This window comes from Hippichthys cyanospilos, chromosome 13, assembly GCF_059441005.1.
Source record: "Hippichthys cyanospilos isolate Australia breed blue-spotted pipefish chromosome 13, RoL_Hcya_1.0, whole genome shotgun sequence".
In the NCBI taxonomy this organism is placed as follows: Eukaryota; Metazoa; Chordata; class Actinopteri; order Syngnathiformes; family Syngnathidae; genus Hippichthys; species Hippichthys cyanospilos.
The window spans coordinates 786,410-804,253 of NC_142381.1; the positions used below are offsets into that span (position 1 = coordinate 786,410).

The 17,844-nt window shown below is 46.0% G+C and overlaps 2 protein-coding genes across 2 annotated transcripts; both read right to left on the reverse strand.

The window, feature by feature from the left end:
- Window positions 1-1,230: 1,230 nt before the first annotated feature.
- Window positions 1,231-11,507, reverse strand: atl3 (atlastin 3). Its single transcript, XM_088430722.1, has 14 exons — window positions 11,329-11,507; window positions 8,858-9,070; window positions 7,575-7,709; window positions 6,555-6,659; window positions 6,197-6,247; window positions 5,969-6,025; window positions 5,808-5,900; window positions 5,608-5,746; window positions 5,337-5,464; window positions 5,214-5,270; window positions 5,065-5,136; window positions 4,170-4,361; window positions 3,681-3,920; window positions 1,231-3,145 (listed from the first exon to the last, which is right to left on the reverse strand). Exons 2-14 carry the CDS (start codon window positions 9,059-9,061, stop codon window positions 3,083-3,085), a joined length of 1,536 nt encoding a protein of 511 aa, XP_088286848.1. The 5' UTR covers window positions 9,062-9,070; window positions 11,329-11,507; the 3' UTR covers window positions 1,231-3,082.
- Window positions 11,508-12,641: 1,134 nt separating this feature from the next.
- Window positions 12,642-17,529, reverse strand: LOC148413338 (forkhead box protein N2). Its single transcript, XM_088431444.1, has 5 exons — window positions 17,117-17,529; window positions 15,708-16,268; window positions 15,028-15,149; window positions 13,950-14,005; window positions 12,642-13,105 (listed from the first exon to the last, which is right to left on the reverse strand). Exons 2-5 carry the CDS (start codon window positions 16,251-16,253, stop codon window positions 12,783-12,785), a joined length of 1,047 nt encoding a protein of 348 aa, XP_088287570.1. The 5' UTR covers window positions 16,254-16,268; window positions 17,117-17,529; the 3' UTR covers window positions 12,642-12,782.
- Window positions 17,530-17,844: the final 315 nt, after the last annotated feature.

A 17,844-nucleotide genomic window follows, 5' to 3' on the forward strand; every position in this document is an offset into this window, starting at 1 on the left:
GACGGGGCGTGGCTTCGCGACGCTTATCGCCATATAAGGAAACAAGGAACGCTTAAAAAAATCGCCATACTAGACATTTGTGAAACTCACGTGGTGAGAGGGGAAAGAAAGGCCAAGCGAGCAGACGACCGCGAGTTTTTTTCTTCTTTTTTTATGTAAAAGCGGAAGAGCTTGCCGGTGATGACTCGTCAATTCTTTAGCGCCTTTGAAGTGACAAAAGTGAACGCTAGATGATGTCAAAATGATCAAATGCTCAATTTAAAGCCGAACATTGTATTGTTGTTGAATAAAAGGCCGGAGAACGCATATAACAGTATGAATGCTGTTGCTATGATGAGCTTCTCCGGTAGATGGCGAACTCGTCTGTCAGTATGTACAACGTAACAATATTGAACGCAGAGAAGAAGAGCCATCTATGCTATACCGTTAGAAAACGTGCTCAAGCCCCAGTAAACATTAGCAACAAATCCGTGGGACGTGTGAGTTATTCGGTCACGATGCAACAAACCCTTCAAGTTTTTTTTAAAAACGATTCTTAGACATTAGACAAATACACGCATGTTAGATCGTTGAATTCCATTTTGTGGGTCATTGAGAATGGTGTGAAGACCACGCCCACATGATGCCACGCATTCTTCATACGCCGCCATGTACACATTGGACATTCATGCAGAAGCTTTCGGCCTCGCTGCCTCTTTTCTTTTTGGTCATCTCGATGCAAAAACAATCAGACTTCAAACAATGACAATATGGCTTTATTTCGTCATTTCCGACTTCAGCTCGTTTAGTACATTGAAGACTCATACTATTTTGGACAAAAAAAGCACTTTGGCTCTCTTTGGTTGAGCGAAACATACTAAATCTACAGTTTGAAGTCCTCGTTCATTTAATGGGGGAAAAGTTATTTTTTATTCATATTTTTTTGTCCAAAGGAGCAATGTAAAACTGATATGTACTACTAAGAAACGGTTAAGCACATTTATGTGATTAAAAAAAAACTATCAGCACAATGATTTATACCTTTTAGTCGGGTTATAAAGTATTGAATATATTGATCAGTCAGTGGCAACTGTTTGAAATTGTCAAACAGTAGTTTTATTTCAAATCAAAGCAAATGAACTGGAACATGAAGTAGTGACTTGCTTTTATTTTGTGGGGTTTTATGCAATGTGCAATAAGCAGGTAGGAGGTAATTTGCTGAGAAAAAAACATCATTAAAAAATGGACATGTTGACTGATCCAATAGTTTATTTACTTAGTCACCATTTCATACACTCTTCTGTAATCCATTGTTTTTTTTTTTAAGTTTAAATGATGCTGTTAATCATTTTAACAGGCATTTTCAATGTTACATTGGAACAAAAATGTTTATTATAGGTTAATTCATTACTGAGCAAGAGAGAGGGTGTCATTCAAAGAGGTTGCAAAAGCGAAGCAAAGTCTTTGGCTATCTGCTGATTATATTGTGGAGTCAGGCCAGCCATCTTGGTCAATCAACACGACCTTTGGAGTCATTAACATGGCAGAAAGCGCTTGCTAGAAATAACCTAGCTAATAAAAAAAGAATACACTTTTCTGTATCAAAATCTATTACGTATAACAGGAATGCTGCTGAGTAAAATTGTTTTTTAGCCACATGTACGTTTGCGTTTCAACATTCGAAAATTGACCAATCAATTTGCCGCAATATTTACAGTATATGTATACTTTTTTTAAACAGTATTAAATTGGCTCCATCTTGATGCGGAGGAATGTCTGAAGAAGTTAGTGAGGTTCACTTATGCCCATGGAACCGCGTCGAGCTGCGAACCCTCCATTTTGAGCGAATTTGGAGTTTTGCTAGCAAGGAACGGTTGAAGCCAGTTGAGAAGCTTCATTTAGACAAACGGCGCTTTAATTGCGGCGCTTCGTTCGGACAACACTGGTGTTTTGCCACCATCTTGCTGGCAAGGAATGATGAAGTGATGAGAGGATTGGACAAACACAGTGCTTTGCCGCCATTTCGGCGGTAAGTAACAATGTTGAAGTTTCATTATGACACAAATTGTGCTTGGCCACGGTCCAACAAACAACTACTGTTGAGGAGTTCCATTTAAACAAATAAGTCTTGTGATGCCATCTTGGCGACAAGGAACTATGTTAAGTTGAAGTGCTTCATTTCAATAAAAATTATGTTTTGCTGCCATCTTGATGCCAAGAAACTACCCTGAAGCGAGTTGAACTCCATTTACACAAAAATACTGTTTCACAATCTTCTCCAAGCCAAGGAGCCATCCTGAGGTGAGTTGCAGAACTTAGTTTAGATGCCAAGGAACTATGTTAAGGGAGTTGAGGAGCTTCATTTAAATAAAATAATGTTTTGCAGTCAACCTGATGCCTGAAGCGAGTTGAGGAACTTTGTTTAGAAAAAAATGCTTTGAACCATCTTGATGCCAAGGAACTATTCCGAAGTGAGTTGAGGAACTCTGTTGAAACAAAAATACTGTTTCACAATCATCTTGATGTCAAGCAAATTTTGGGTCGGTCATTTGTCTTTTTAGCTAACCGTTTTAGCGGGCGAATGGCGTTTCGTCCATTCATATTGAGACTATTTAGGCAAACGTAGTGTATGATCGCCATCCTGTGGCCTCCCAAATTTCTTTGGGCGTAGGCTGTCAATTTTGGAGACTGGCGGTCTACAGTTGTCTCAGTAGGACACAAAGTGCACAGTGTAACAAGGTCCTCCCTCCTCTTTGCTACTTCAATGAACGCCAAGCGGAATGTTACATCTCTATTCAGACTGGAATGCTCTTAAGGCACAACGTTAAAAAAAAAAAAAGAGGCGCTAAAATCGGCGTATAAAAGCTCCATAAGCCAACTTTCTTAGAAAAGTACAGGAGTTTGCGAAAAGAATCCCGTAACCGTGGCAAAGCATTTCTCCCCAACAGAACCTGCTGGCTTTTGGGAACATTTCTTTCTCTTGTGCTTTTTTTTTTTTCCTTTGCTTTTTTTTTTTTTTCCCGTTGTTTTGTATGTTTCTCCCAGAGAGCGGGTGTGTGGTGCTTTGGCGCCGAATGCGGGTCTGCGCTGATGGAAGGGTCCTCTAATTGGACTTCTTGACGTTGGGCAGGGTCTGGCCTCGGGACTTGTTCAGCACCACCGTGGCCTAGCCGCACACCATACAAGACATATTTCAACCATGCGACTTATTTAAAGGGACAACGTGTAAGATTCTGACCGTTTTTCATTATGGACAGCGGGAGGTGCCCCATTTACACGGCACCACCCATGTAATATCATTTCATGATAACTAGACTTACCATTATATTTAAAACATACCGTTGGTCCTTAAGAAAACATTTATTTACAAGTTTTTGAAATTAATAATCTTTTCATTTATTCCTTCTTAAAGAAAATCAGTCTAAATCTTATAGCTTTTATCAATGTAATTTGTGTCTATTTTTGTACCTTTTGAAAGCAATCAAAAAGGCTGGGGACCCCTGCTTTAGTTATTTTAAAAAAAAACTGGGACTTAAATGTCTGGCTCTTAAAAAACGTAAAAATATGTCTTTGGCATTGAATTGAGTCAGACTTTTCGACGTCTATAGCCGTCAAAAGAAATCTGGCGAGTGCGAAAATCACCGGAATTTGGCAAGCCTGGAAAAAAGAGAAGCAAAACAAGAAAGCGAGCGTCATCCCACCTGCTCCAGCACCACGCCGGCCGCCTGGTCGATGGCCCCGCCCACGTCCCGGTAGCGGCCCGAGTAGCGGATGAAGGCCCAGATCAGCATGGACATCATGACGGCGGCCAGCGCCAGGTCGCACACCAGCGCCAGCGTGGCCAAGCCCACGAAGAGCAGCACGCCCGACACCACGTACAGCAGGCACACCAGCACGAAGAGCACGGCCGGCGTTCGGAAGGCGCTGAACAGGTTCTTCGACTGCCCCCCCCCCCAAACAAAACAAAAAAAAACAAAAAGTTATTCTCGAAAAGTCAAAGCTGACGCAAAAGTCAACACGTTTACATTTGGGTCATTCTGAGAATTGGGATTATTTGAATGCTCCTCCACATATTTCTCTCCGCGCCACGCATGCGCCCGCTGGCGCCAAGGCGGCGCTCGTCACGTCGGGGCTTTTTGGAAGAACGCATTTCCGGGCTTTTTAGGGGGGGAGCCAAGGAGGCGGCCGACCTCGTTGTGCTTGCTGAACGACTCCCACATCTCCTCCAGCTCCTTCTCCAGTTGCTCTTGGTAGCGCTCGCAAAACTCCTGGCCGCCCATCTTCTTGGTGCCGGTGAAGGAGGAGAGCGCCTCCTTCATGTAGAACTGGTGCTTCTCCCCCAGAGACTCGGGAGACACGTAAGGGAGGTCTCCGCCGCACATCTGAGACGCAAAAGCGGGGAAATCATTCAATTCATCCGAGGAGCAAAGGAACTCCCTGAAATTCTGTCGAAATCCAATTGTCTTTTTGATGCACTGGCAGGAAGAGTACTTTTTTCTATTTTTTTTTTTTTCTTCCAAACGAACCCTGGCTGCGGCTTCCCGGCCTTATTAGCACCCAACTTGGCCTGACTTGGAAAGGGTCATAACGTCATCAAATAGAAATATATTTTTACTTTCAACACACTCAAAATGTTCGGTGGCATCAACCCTATCCATCGACACTTTCGACACTACTTTAGCCAAACAGTTAAAATAAAAATAAGAAAAAAGGTACATGCGATTGTGTTGTATGTCAACAAAAAACTGTTGTTGGTTTTGAATGAGTCAAACAGGTTTAACCCTTGTGCAGTATTCGGACCATTGGGATTTTCTTCCACATCATTAATTTAGCAAAGGGATGGCGCACTCCCGCTAGTCTGATAACTAAGTGGTTGCGCCGTGTTGAAATTTGACATGCGGTCAGCATCTGGCTGACTTCTTTCAATGCTTTCCCTTTAATGTGAAGATCAATGTTTTGGACCAAATTCCGCTCAAGTTTGAAAGTACAATCTCAAAAGCATCTTTCGAGACTCGTTCTCCCAGAGATCTAGGAGATCTCCGAGGGCCGTTAGCACGTAGCATCCGAGCACAAAGAAGTACCGACCTTCTCCATGTTCCTGTAATACTGATCTTTGCTGGCCGCCACGGCCGCCAGGTTGTTGGCCTCCGCCGTCGCCTGACGGGACAAAGGGGACGTCTCAAAAGCGGGCCGACGTGAGCGCCGACGCTCCCGGGCGGTCCTCGCGCTCTTACCATAAGCATACTCTTGGGCTGGGGCAGGTCCTCTCCCTGGTAAATCTTGATGTAGGCCTGAGCACAAGAGCGGGGCGCGTTGAGCGGGATGGAGACGGGGCGGGGGGGGGGGCAAGCGCTTACCTTGAAGTACTCCAGCAGGCCCCTGCACGTGACTTTGTTGCCGTTGATCTCCTTCTCGGCCAGGTTGTCGGGATGCAGCAGATTGGGGATCAAAATCATCAGCTGCTCTTTGAACTCTGGCGCCACCGCTGACAAAGCAACACAAGGACTTGGAAGCGGGCCATTTGCGGGCCAGAACCGGCCCACGGGCCATAAGTATGATAGCCCTCTCCCAGTTAAAAGAAAAGAAAAAAAAAAACAAAACAAGTGCAATCCAGAGTGACTCTCTCACCGCTGAGTTGTCCCTGAAAAGAAGGGCTGGTGGCCACTTTCAAGCCCGGGTGGGGCAGCAGGAAGCAGGAAATGCTGGTGAAGCAGGAGTGGATGTGCTCCCTCACCGTTTGCAGCTCCTCGTGCTGGGCCTCTTTCACCTTCGGAAAACAAAGCGGGGAAGTTCACCCCCCGCCGGGACCGCCGCCGCATTTGCGCTACCTGTAAGCGTTTCTCCAGGAATTCGTTGCCTCCTTTAAAGCCGTACGTGTACTCGTAGGGGAAACTCCAGTCGCGGATGAGGAACATCAAGCTCTGCGCGCGGGACGCGCAATATTCAGTCGCATGAAGAAACCTGTGTCATAGCGTATGGGTGGGCATACCTGGAAGGGCTTCAGGAAGATTTCGTCCAAGGCCAGCCGGCCGTACTCGGTAAAAAGCTGCGGGCGGACACGCGGGAATGACTTGAGTCGTTCCGCTCAAACCAGACGTATTCGCGCGTTAGCGCTCAGGCAAACACAAAGCGCAAACGGTGTTTTCTCTCTTTGTTGCATCGCGATCGGTGGTTTCTTTGCGGCGACGTGGAAAGCATCGCCTTTTGAAAGAGTTACCTGCAGCTGCTGCAGGTCGTCTTCTTGGATGTTCTGGGACAGATTGTAAATCTGCAAAGCACAAGCAACGCCGACGTCACGCAAACTTGGAATCCACGTGACATGCGTCAAACACATGAGAGCGCAGTGGTAAATAATACGTTTGCTACTCTGCTGGTCGCAAAATCGTCACCCTAACCGCAGCACTTCACTGCCTTCCCACTAGATGGCAGTGATGTCCAAACTGCAGCTCAGGGGCCACTTGCGGCCGCCGTCAACATTTTAGCGCGCCTCGCAAAGAAAGCTGTACCATCCCTGGCGCGGCATTTAAAATACGAATTCAATTAGCAATTTGAAATGTCACATGCTAGGTCATCACCTGAATGGAGCTGGTCATGGTGCTGAGGGCGAAGATTGTGGCGCAGTCTTTGACTGTGGACTGGTTATCAAACGCTCCCTGAGTGTCCATCAGCACGACGGCCACCTGCACAAACGCAAGGACAAACTTGCAACTTTTTTCTTTGACTACAAATAATGCCGCATCTTTGCTTATGGAGCAGAGACGAGTAGTGGCAGGCGGCGCAATAAGATGCTCTCCCACTAGAGGGCGAAAAAGACCAAAGTATGTCGCCATTCAGTCTCAATTACACAATTTACTGGGTATGTGAGGAGTAAGCTGAAACAAGAACAATTATTTCAGTACATGCAATTTGTTTATATAGAAAAAGGGTTAGGTTCAACGGAAAAGTCAATGAAGTAATGCAGTAGATACTTGATTCCAACAAATCCATTATTTCTTTGTTCAAATTGAGTCAATTAGTATATTATGCTATTCTGCAAAATGCTGTACACTCACATTTTTTTTTTAACCGACAACTGATATTCAGGAAAGATGTGTAAAAAGAGAAAGCAAGTATAAAATGTAAAAATCAAAATTTAGACAAAGAAAGCAAAGTATCCAAGTCATACATCTTATCACTTTTCAACAAATAATGCCAACAGTTACGTTGAAGAAAAATGCTAAGTATGTTTCTTTGTCATCTTGGTTGTTGTTGGCATTGTAACTTGGCAACGAAAAATGTCGTTTGCTTTTGTGGCTGTTTTGATTTGAACTTCTCTGTGGTTCCCTGCAATTGACCACTGACAAACGCTTTTGTCAAAGTCCATTCCTGGATAGCCGGTATCCTGCGTGTTTTCCATGTTTCTCTCACCGACACACTCGAGCCAAACTCGAGCCAAACGACTATGCCTATTTTCAAGCTCCTGCAGATCTTGCTGGTGAGCCAATCATCGGAGTCGGGTGTGTTGGAGAGAAAATCACGCAGGATGGCGACCCTCGAGGAACGCAGCTTGACACCTATGCCATACGAAGAAGGTGCGATAACGGCGCGGCCAGCACCTCGCTTCCGTCGCTCTTCTGGATGGGGAAGACCTCGCTCCAGATCTGGATGCCGGTGGTCTCGGGTTCCGAACCGCCTCGCCAGGAGAACCCCGTCAGGGGCTCGTCGTCGCGGCCCAGCCAGTTTTCGTCGCCCTGCGGAGACAAAGAGACGGGGTCAGCGCTCCCTGCCACGTGATTGGCTGTTGAAGGTGGATGCAGACGTAGAAAAGGGATGAGGAGCTTCAACCGGTAGCAGCGTGAAAAGCGTACATTGGAGTTGGTTAGTAAGGGTGAGAGGGTGGAGTGCGCTCATTCTTTGTCATCCAACTTGTCAGTTTGCATGTTGCGGCAGGGAGGGGCAACATTGAAATTCAATTTTGACGTTTGCTGACTGTCGTGCAAGAGACAGGCTGGGGAACGGGCTGCCGGCCTCATATTCCACAACGCAAGGCTTGAAACAACTTTATTTATTTATTTATTTATTTATTTTATTTCATTTGCACAGCAGTTTTGTGAATCATTGCCTTAATTTGAGGAGCCATTAACTCAATGATTTACAAAACTGCTCTGCAAAATTAAAAAAAAAACGTGTTTCAAGCCTTGTGTGAATTTTTTTATGTATTAACAGCGCATGTGTATTCCCAGATAGCAAAAATGGTTGATTCAATGTTGAATTATGGTCAGAAGGGTTGGTATTTGGTTAAAGTGACACCGTGTAAGATTTAGCCCGTTCTTCATTAAAAATGAATAAATTCATTGATTCTAAATTGAAAAAAACTTGCAAATAAATGAGTTCTTAACGACAAACAATATGTTTTAAATATAATCGTAGGTCTAGTTAACATGAATTGATATTACATGGGAGACCGTAATGCGAAAAATGACACATACTCTCTTTAAGGTTGATCGGTGAAATACGCGCGGGTGACTATTATTAACTATTAATAATTTCTTGTCCAATCCACAAAGGTTTCAACTTTGGGAGTGTTTAAATGAGAGACAAAGGTGGGAAAATGTTCATTCCCGTCTGAGAAAAGTGTATTGCGAGGGTTTTTACAGCCTTAAAACATGTATAATACTTGTAAATAAAAACTAAGAATGCTACACTGCGGATTTCGCCTGTCGCGGGTCGTTTTCAAACAGTAACCCTGGCGATAAAGGAGGGACCGCCGTACGTGGACATCCATGTATTATTTGGCTTTTTTTTTTGGGAAGTTGGCTTTTCGGGGCACTTGACATGACTCTTCCGCCGAGAACGGACACAGGTTATTTGGAGCCTCGCGGTAAGGATGAGAAGGCACCTTTCTGTACATGTATCGCAACATGAAGTCGAGGAGGAAGCTCTTGCCCTTCCTGAAGGCGCCGGCCACCGACAGCACCACCACGTTCTTGTCTCGCACGCCCGGCGCCAACAGGACTCGCGCCAGCGCTTCCTCATCCAGCGCGAAGGAGTGATCCTCCTTGCACACCGTCACGATCTGAACTGGGCCCGGCTCGCTCCCCATCGCTGCTGCCTGTGCGTGAGGGAAAAACCATCCAGGAAAGTCATCCAATGTGCGTTATGGCCGTTGGGACTGCGAGGTCCAATAAATTTGACACCTTTTGAAATCGGAGGCTACTAAAAACGTTCAAAAGGGATATTGGTAACCAAAAAAAAAAAATGTGTAAAACCATGCAAATTTGCTATTTTAGTCAGAAAGTTGAAGTTAGTATTTAATAATGTTGGGGGGCCCCCCACGTCATTTGATGTGGCCACCTCTGATTTCAAAATGTGTCAAAATTTATTTGAGCTCACACAATGACCTCGGACAGAAAGTGGAACTACGATGCGGCCCGTGATAAAAATGAGCTTGACACCCCTGCCACACAGGATGGATTTGAACTCGGGTCCCAGAACCGTGAGGCGGACATGATAACCGCCGCGCCACAGAGCTGCCAAGAATACGTCTTTCTTTTCAAACTAAGAGCAAATGAACTGGAATAGGAAGCAACTATTTGCTAAATTGTCTTAAAGTGACCCCTGAAGAAAATGTATGCCTTTATTTTATTTTCATACTTGCATGTGCGTTGTCATGGGCGATGCAATTTTCCATTTAAGACGGCGAGAATCACTCATTAATCTTATCATTTTTTTAAACAATGAGGAGTGAATGAATGCAGTTTTTCCTCACCAATTACATGTAGTTGTCCTGCTAGTCTGCCAAAGTGGTTCTGCCAGCGCAAAAATATCATACAGTACGTTAGCGAGACATGTTTCGTCCCACTAGCGTACGCGCTACCATGTACTTGATAGTACTAGTTAGCGGGGAAAATTGGCAAGAGAGAAAGCGCTGCTTTTTGCTAGTCACGGCAGGAGCTGCTGACTTGTTCCTCCGCAGATGCACCAACAACAAAGGAGCTCCTTGAAGGGCGTCCAGGCCGCAGCGCGCCGCTTTGCCCCAAGCCAAACAGTGTGACGGGCATCCAAGCATGCGCATTCGCTAATTAATACAGGGCTGCGCATTGTGACCACGTGTGTGTGGGGGCGTCAAGAGCAAGCGGAATCTGCGTGGCTAATTACGGCCCGTCTTGTCCAGAAGGCGCCCTGCAGAAACCCTGTTCAAATCTCTCTCACCCTTGAAGTACCTGCACGTACGCCCAGGGGGCACACGTATGAAAGTCTATCACACCAGGAAGGTTCAACTCAAATCCCGGCCGTTCCCAAGGCATTCCATGTTTTACAAAGATGTCACAATTTAGCAAAAGGTTGTTTCATGTTACAATTAATTTGCTCTTAAGTTGAAAGGAAAACAGTACTAATTCTGCCATGGCATTCAGAGGCATCGGGTTTGCTGCTAATCCTTAGGTCATCGAATCAGCTAGTCCAGTGTTAGAATCTTAACATTTTTGGGTCCGAGAATTAACCCGTGTGGTACTCCGTAATTGATGTCACAAGGTTTAGACTTTTGAAAAATAATTAATGGTGATGTCTTACTTGTTTTATTTTGGGCAGTAATAAAAAAAAAGAATGATTAATTTGAAGTAGTTCCTATGAATATATATATGCATGATTTTACTGGTCCGGCCCACTTGGGAATAGATTTTCCTCTACGAGACCGCAAGCTTAAACCAGTTTGACACTCGTGTTCTACACTGTGTGTGCACATGACAATAAGCACTTTGACTTGCCTAGTAGTATTGCAACAAAAATTCAATTTTCAATGTATCTTATTGATTATATAGAAGTCCTATGCTTATATAACTGCAACATAACAAAAGGGTTAAGAGAAGTAGCTAAAGTTTGCTCTCGAGAATATGGAAGGGGGAAAGGCTAAAATACCTTCTTGCACAAAAAAAAACCATGTGAACACACCAAAAGGGTGTGGTCGTCGGAGGTAACGTGCCAACATTTCTGTGCACTGAGTGTGTTGGATGGGAAAAAAAACACGCGTGTTACATGCATACATAGAGTTAAATACAAGTTCGCAGTGCGTGACGTCCAGTGCTCTCGCACAAAAAAAAAATCCTAGTTACGTGCACATTTTGGTGCATTGATATTGCACGTTTTCGCTCTATTTGAAAACATCACCCATCAAAGCACAACTGAAGTCTCAACTAAACATTGATCATCGACAACTTTGTTCAAACTATTATTTATCCAGCAGTATTGATAATAACAAGCGACGAGAAAAAAAAACACAGGAAAGCTAACATTTATTAGCCGTTTGTAGCAAACTTGCATTTTGCACAACTAACGGCATCGAAACGGTTCAAGTTGAACGGCAAACTTTACCTCGATTGTGCCTTTGTTTCTTTCGCTGCGGAACGTTGTCTGAAACCTCTTAAAAGTCTTCAAAATGTTTCAGGACCAACTCGTTAGATTGGAGGAACTCGCAGCAACGTAACTTTTTTTTTTTCTCTCCGACTGGCATGAAAACAACCATGTCAATTTATTCCAGGCTCTAATCTTACAGGCTTCCGGGTTTATGCTCGCACGAGGCTTCATGGGAAACGGTGTTTTGACGAGTTGGTGGACAAGCGGTTCAAACAGTTAAAAACTACAACACCCACCACCCATCAGTATTATCTCCTACATGGGAAATGTCGTTCTACATGTGTAGTGTACAGAGGGTTTACAGGAATCACGGTCATGTGTTTTGGTTTTACACAAGAGGATTAGGTCGTAAAAGTTTTTCATAAATATATCATTTAAAATTGATTTTTGTAGATGACCAAGAATCTATCCTAAAAGTTAAAAAGGGATGTAGGAATAGAACAGTTAAGTGCATACCACATTTTGAACAGTTTAAAATGCCGTTCTTAGACGTAAAAAAAAAGAAATATTCAATGTTGAAGATCTAAACATTTAATTAATGAAACATTTAATTGATTAATGACACTTTTAATTATGGAACACTTATACTTTTATCTACTTATTTATATTTACATTTATTTATTGAATTTTGGTACTTTGGGTCTTCCATTACGTAAAGCCATACAAACGTGTCAAAACAAAATGTGCGTTATGTTACGGTTCAGGAAAAGATATACAAAAAGTGTTATTTCATGAATAGCATTAAATCTTAACAAGTCAGTCATCTTTAAAGATTCGTCAATAAAGACAGACAATAGTCCCAACAACTGAATGACATTTTATTTGTTAGATTAAAAAAAGTGTAAGCAAAAATAGATTTGACTTGAAAAGCATAAATGTGTCCAAGTGGCAGTGATCTTGAGGTGACAACCGTGCGCAACTAGGACTACTAGTAGTGCACTAGGATTTAACTAGAGAAGTAGCTTAACCAGCCCGGTACCGGTCTGTGGATCAACTGATAGTTACGAAATCGTTTCTGAACTGATTTGAGTTTATCCTTAAACTCGTTCATTTGTACCTGTGTTTGGCTGGATCTTCGCTTTTTGGCGCCGCCTCTGGCCGCTGTTGATATTACATTTGGTAGTGCTGAACGACGGTGCGACCGCTCGTTTATTCGTGGGGGCGTTTCCACTACTTTGGGCCCACTACGGGTATGCGGTTAAACATGATTAGTAAAGGAGACTTTTGTTCTAGCAAAACAACTAGCACGCGTGCGTCCCGCACCGGTGGCCCCCTAGGACAACAGATCCACGGGAGGCCAACGGAGTTCATTTTTGGACCGGTGTCCCAAAACCTTTGCCTAGGTTTGCGCAGTGCCGGAACGTTCGCTGCCGATGACGGCCATAGACGTCGGAGAGACGCCCGGGAAGGGCTCAATAGCCGCTTCCGGCCAAGTCCAGCAGCGAGCCGGCCGCCTCCTGCGCCTCGGCGTCCAGCTGCAGGATCTCCACCGTCTCCAGGTCCAGCTCGGTGTCGTCGGGCAGCACCAGGTACTGGTACTCGGGCGACTGGTAGTAGTGCAGCTCGATGTAGCCGCTGTCGGCCAGCGGGTCTTTGTCCAGGTCGCCGCTCAGGTCCTCGGCTCGGTATTCCGCCGGGTCCTCTCGCTCCGGCGTCAGGGGGAAGGGGGGATGCTGGTCCCGGCCGGGCGTGCCGGGCGACGGCGCCGACAGCATCAGCGTGTGGGGGAGGCAATCTGCATAGGGGCAAAATAGCCATTACATTTACATATTTGTGTATATACGGGATCGCCATTATGTAAATTATTCAAATTGACGTGATCAATTCCTTGCCACCGGGAGTAGCACAAAAATGAAAGGTGCTTTTAAAAAATGTTCTGCAAACAAATGAGGGAAGGCGTCGTTTGAGAATTCGTGAACGGCGTTTTGTTACTCAGATAAAAATGAAACAAGAAGTGCCACCAGAAGGCGGCGCAAAAGAGCAAACAGGTGAAAATGGAAAAATACAAAGGGCAAACTGCGAATGTGTGGCTTCACGCTCATGTCTTGACGCCAAGCTGCCACACGGGGGCGACAAAGCGATGGACTTTTACTTTTTTTCGCAGGGCTTTGGCACCAGCTTTTCAAAAAATAGGTATTCAAGAAAAACATTTTGGGCGCAACGCAGTGAAATTTCCCACGCCACCAAAAGCTCTCAGTCACCGAACGACGCAGAAAAAGTGCAACTCATTTGCAAGCAGGCTTCTTGATGAGCACATATGGCGGGCCACATTAAGGAGGCTGTTGGCGCGTTACCACGGAAATAGAAGGTTGTCGCCATGGCGACGGGAGGCAAACACAGGAACAATGCGGCACGCTGAGAACGCCGGGCAGAGGCTGAAAAGGCGACGACAGTAAAAGTGACAGTGAGCGCTGTTGCGCCGCTCATAAAAGCGCCTACGGGCCCAAAGTCATCGAGACTCGCCGACGGGTGACCGCGCTGAGGTTTAATCATTACCGCCGGTGGGCGGGGCAGGACCGGCTCCGAACTACACTTCTCACCCGATTGTTGTGCCGTGACCGAACCGTGCGTTAACTAACCTGGCATTTCCATGGAGTCGCACACCACAGACACGCCGTAGTCCACGCCTTCCAACCTGCAATCACATTCAAATAACATCAGCTCAAAATTACTCAAATCTAATTGGTTCTCTGCCATTGACGGCTAAAGTGCTCTCATTTCAACACATACGCCTAACTGATATTAGCAGTATTTTGCTCAGGCCAAAGAAGGGACGCGCTCTTCAGAAAAGCAAACCCTTCTCATCTTAACAAAAGATGTTTGACGCAGGTTGCGTTCTCTGTCTCCGGTCTTGCTTGTTGACAACGCCGACGCTGTAGATGTCCATGTCATCTCACCCCGGACACTCCGGCTTCCTCCCGCACTCCAAAAACATGCGCGGGAGGTGTATTGGACATATTAAATTGTCCTTAGGTGTGATTGGCTGCGCGAATGCTCGTTCATCCGTCTGTGTTCTGCGATTGGCGGGCAACCAGTTGGGAGGGTCTTCCTCGCCGACCGCCACAAAGTCATCTGCGATAGGCACCGGCAAGCCTGCCTTTGTGAGGATAAGCGCCTCTCGACTATTTCCGTCCTCAACTCATACATAGGGCGCCCCATACTAAAAGGCGCGGGCTCAAACATCAAGCCGGCAAGAAAAGGGAGCGTACTTTCATTTATCACTGGCGGCGTATGAAGTGCACGTACTACGTAATGTTCTTTGAATGGTTTATCGCTCCTGTCGTACATACTGTACGTAATACGTATAGTTCTTTGATCATGTTCGCTGCGAATGTACGTACTGGACGTGATACGTGTTGTTTGGTTTGTGGTCGTGGAAGCTAGTTCTGCTGCCCTCTTGTGGCTGAATGTGAAACCGCATGTATTGAGATGCTAGTCAACTGGGCTTTGGGCCTTTTGGTTAAGTTGTGGGCTGAAACCAATTTGGCGTGAACACGGTCTGTTTGAAGCACTTTCTCGTTTTTTGATGTTGTTGTTTTTTTTTTTCATTCAAGCTGGACACAAAGAGCCCACCGTTGTCATCAGTGGCCGGATTGATCCAACGGATGGCTTCGGAGTGAAATATGGGCAATGAAATGGTTGCGAGTTTGCTCTTACAGGGCGGGCGCGTTTAAGAGGCTGCTGCTGTTGCTGTGGTAGGCGTGCGTCTTGCGCAGAACTTCCAGAAGCGCCGCTCGATGCTCCGGATTCACGTGCCACAGAGATCCTTTCCCCGCCGACTGTAAACAAGGCATATTTTTTTCAGCAGCTCCAAAAAATCCACGGTGTAACATCACCTGTTTTATCTCTGGCTAATCGGCTAAAAAAAATTGGTCACTAATGACAATGTGCATCCGCATAAAACAGCGGTGTCGAACATACGGCCCGTGGGCCGGATCTGGCCCGCGAGACGGTTTTGTAATCATAAAGTATAAAAATGTGCAGATTTTTTTTTCCACGAATGGGGCACAATTTAGCAATTAGTCGTTTCACGTTACAATTAATTTGCTCTTAATTTGAAAGGGAATAAAGCATTACATTGGGTTTGCTGCTAATCGTTAGGTTTAATCATCAACACGTGGCGCATGTCCAACGTTAGCATCTTAACATTTTGGGGTCCAAGAATTGACCCTTGTGGTACTCTGTCATTGATGTCACATATTTTAGACTCAGAAAAGAGGCGGGCCGCGATCGGCTGTCGGCTGGGCCCCGAGCAACTGCGGTATCAATTCCCGTGGACAAAATGGCCGCCCCCTCTGACGGATCAAAATGGAACGAGTTCAAAGTGGCGCGCCCACCTGACTTTTGTCCCTCTCCGTGCGGCAGAAGCTCTTGCTCAAGGACAGATTGTGTCGGACCGAGTTCCTCCAGCCGGCGCTGGCCGTCCTGTAGTAGGGGAACTTGTCCACGATCCATCCGTAGATGTCCTTCACCGGCAGCCTCTTGTGGGCCGACTCCTCGATGGCCATGAAAATCAGGCTGCTGAAGGAGTAGGGCGGCTTGGCCGAGGCCGGGTCCCGACCCGACTGGACCCGGGGCCGGGGCGGCGCCGGCGCTTTGGCCAGCGGCCGGAGGGGCAGGAGGTCGCCCCGCTGGTGCAGCCAGCTCAGGCAAGTCAGGTCGTCCTGGTCCTCCGCGGGGCCCTTGGAAAGGGGGGAGCAAGAGGACGAGGACGAGGACGAAGACAAGGACGAGGACGAGGACGGGAGCGACTCGCCGGGCGACGGAGGGAAGGAGATGGGCGACAGTGGGAGGGAACTCAGATGGCAAGAGGGGGAGAAGGTCAACCCGAAAGCCGCGGGGCACGGGGACAATGGCGCCAGGGTGTGGCACGGGTTCTCCATCCTTCACGTTGACCTCTGCAAAAAAAAAATATATATATATATATATATATATATATATATATTATATATATATAATGAAAACACCAAGAACAATGGTGGGCTCAAATTCAGAGGTCCCCAACCGCCGATCTGCGGCCCGGTACCGGTCCGTGGATGAAAAGGTACCAGGCCGCAAGGACCGCACCTGAAATAATATATGTTTGGGAATTGATTGAGTTCATCCTTTATTTGTGCTTTGTTTGGCTCGATCTTTGTGTTTTGGCGCCGCCTCTTGCCCATTGTTCTTTTCAAAACAAGAGCAAATGAATTGAAATAGGATTTCACACTAAATTGCATAAGCTTGTTTCCTTTTATTTTGTTCAACCTTTAAGCATTAAAGTAGCAAAATAAGATCAAGCAACATTCACACAATATTCCTTTATTTCTAGCCACTTTCAAGCTAAAACCTTAGTGGTAGAAAAACACATAGAAAAAAAACCTGTATGAATTTGATATGGCCGCTTATCCATTTTAGACCAGTTCGCGGCTTTATTCATTTTTTCATCTAAAGAAAGTTAAGGCAAAGTTATCGATTTGCTCGAGGCCAAAACTCGAATGCGCATCCAGCAGAACGTCCAAAGTCCAGCGAACTACCGTGGCAGCAGCCCGGGCAACGTGCTCCTGGTGCAATTTGATCTTACCGCGCACGCGCGCGCGTATGTGCGCGCCTTCAAGGCTCCTAAAAGGTTCAAATGGCAAATGGCGCCTCAGTCTAAAGTTTCAGCGCTTCCCAGTGTTGTCAAGAATTCGAGTTGGAATCCGGCCTTCGGGCTCTCCCGAAAACCGCGGCGCCAATAAGAACCGAAATGAAACGGGAGACTCACCCGTCAAGTTGGGATGTTTTGCCGCGCCTCGAGGTGGACTTGGCGGAGCCCAAACTTGGATAGCGGAACGCCTCAGTGTCGCTCCCCGCCTCTGTCGCTCCGTGCGCGTTAACTTGTGCTGAGGTGGTCGCCATGGCAACCGAATAGGACGCTTTGGAGGTGGCGCGCGCTCGGGGGGCAGGCGTGCGCGCTCCCGGTGACGGCGCTCGGCGTCACAAAAGAGCGGAACATTTTTTTTTTTGTAAGGGAAATTTCATATTCACAAAGCCAAAAGATAGGTAAAAGAATCCTGACATTCATTCTCCCTACATTATATGGTTTTATTTGTCAAAATGTTCTATTTATATCTGGGACGTTTTGTTATTTCTTCATTGTGATACTTAAACGGCAGTTGCCATTTACTTGCGGCGAGGCTTAAACTGTGCGCTAAATTGTTGAAAGTGAATCCGATATTCAACGCGTGTGTTCCGATCTGGCTCTGTGGTTTTCGGGCTCACGTTCTTCTCGCGCTAATTACGCTCGAGCGGTTACACCACTCAGCCGCCAAAAGCTACAAATTGGTGATAAACCAATGATGGAGCAGGCTCACTCGGGCCTATGAGAAAACAGAACTTAACGTATCCATTTTCCCTTGGAGTCCCGCGATTAAAGGGTTGGAAAGCCCTGCCGTGGACGCCACTCGATGGAAACAAAGCACTACATGAAGCCTGTCAACTTGACAAGATAAC

What these genes read in the sequence shown, in the direction of transcription:
- atl3 (XM_088430722.1), bottom strand. Translation starts at nt 9,061, where the DNA reads ATGGGGAGCGAGCCGGGCCCAGTTCAGATCGTGACGGTGTGCAAGGAG. An exon ending in CCATGACCAGCTCCATTCAG is followed by an intron (nt 6,248 to 6,554) that starts GTGATGACCTAG and finishes TGTGCTTTGCAG; the next exon opens with ATTTACAATCTGTCCCAGAA. An exon ending in TCTTCCTGAAGCCCTTCCAG is followed by an intron (nt 5,901 to 5,968) that starts GTATGCCCACCC and finishes TCCCGCGCGCAG; the next exon opens with AGCTTGATGTTCCTCATCCG.
- LOC148413338 (XM_088431444.1), bottom strand. Translation starts at nt 16,253, where the DNA reads ATGGAGAACCCGTGCCACACCCTGGCGCCATTGTCCCCGTGCCCCGCG. An exon ending in CGGAGAGGGACAAAAGTCAG is followed by an intron (nt 15,150 to 15,707) that starts GTGGGCGCGCCA and finishes CCTTGTTTACAG; the next exon opens with TCGGCGGGGAAAGGATCTCT. An exon ending in CGACTCCATGGAAATGCCAG is followed by an intron (nt 13,106 to 13,949) that starts GTTAGTTAACGC and finishes GCCCCTATGCAG; the next exon opens with ATTGCCTCCCCCACACGCTG.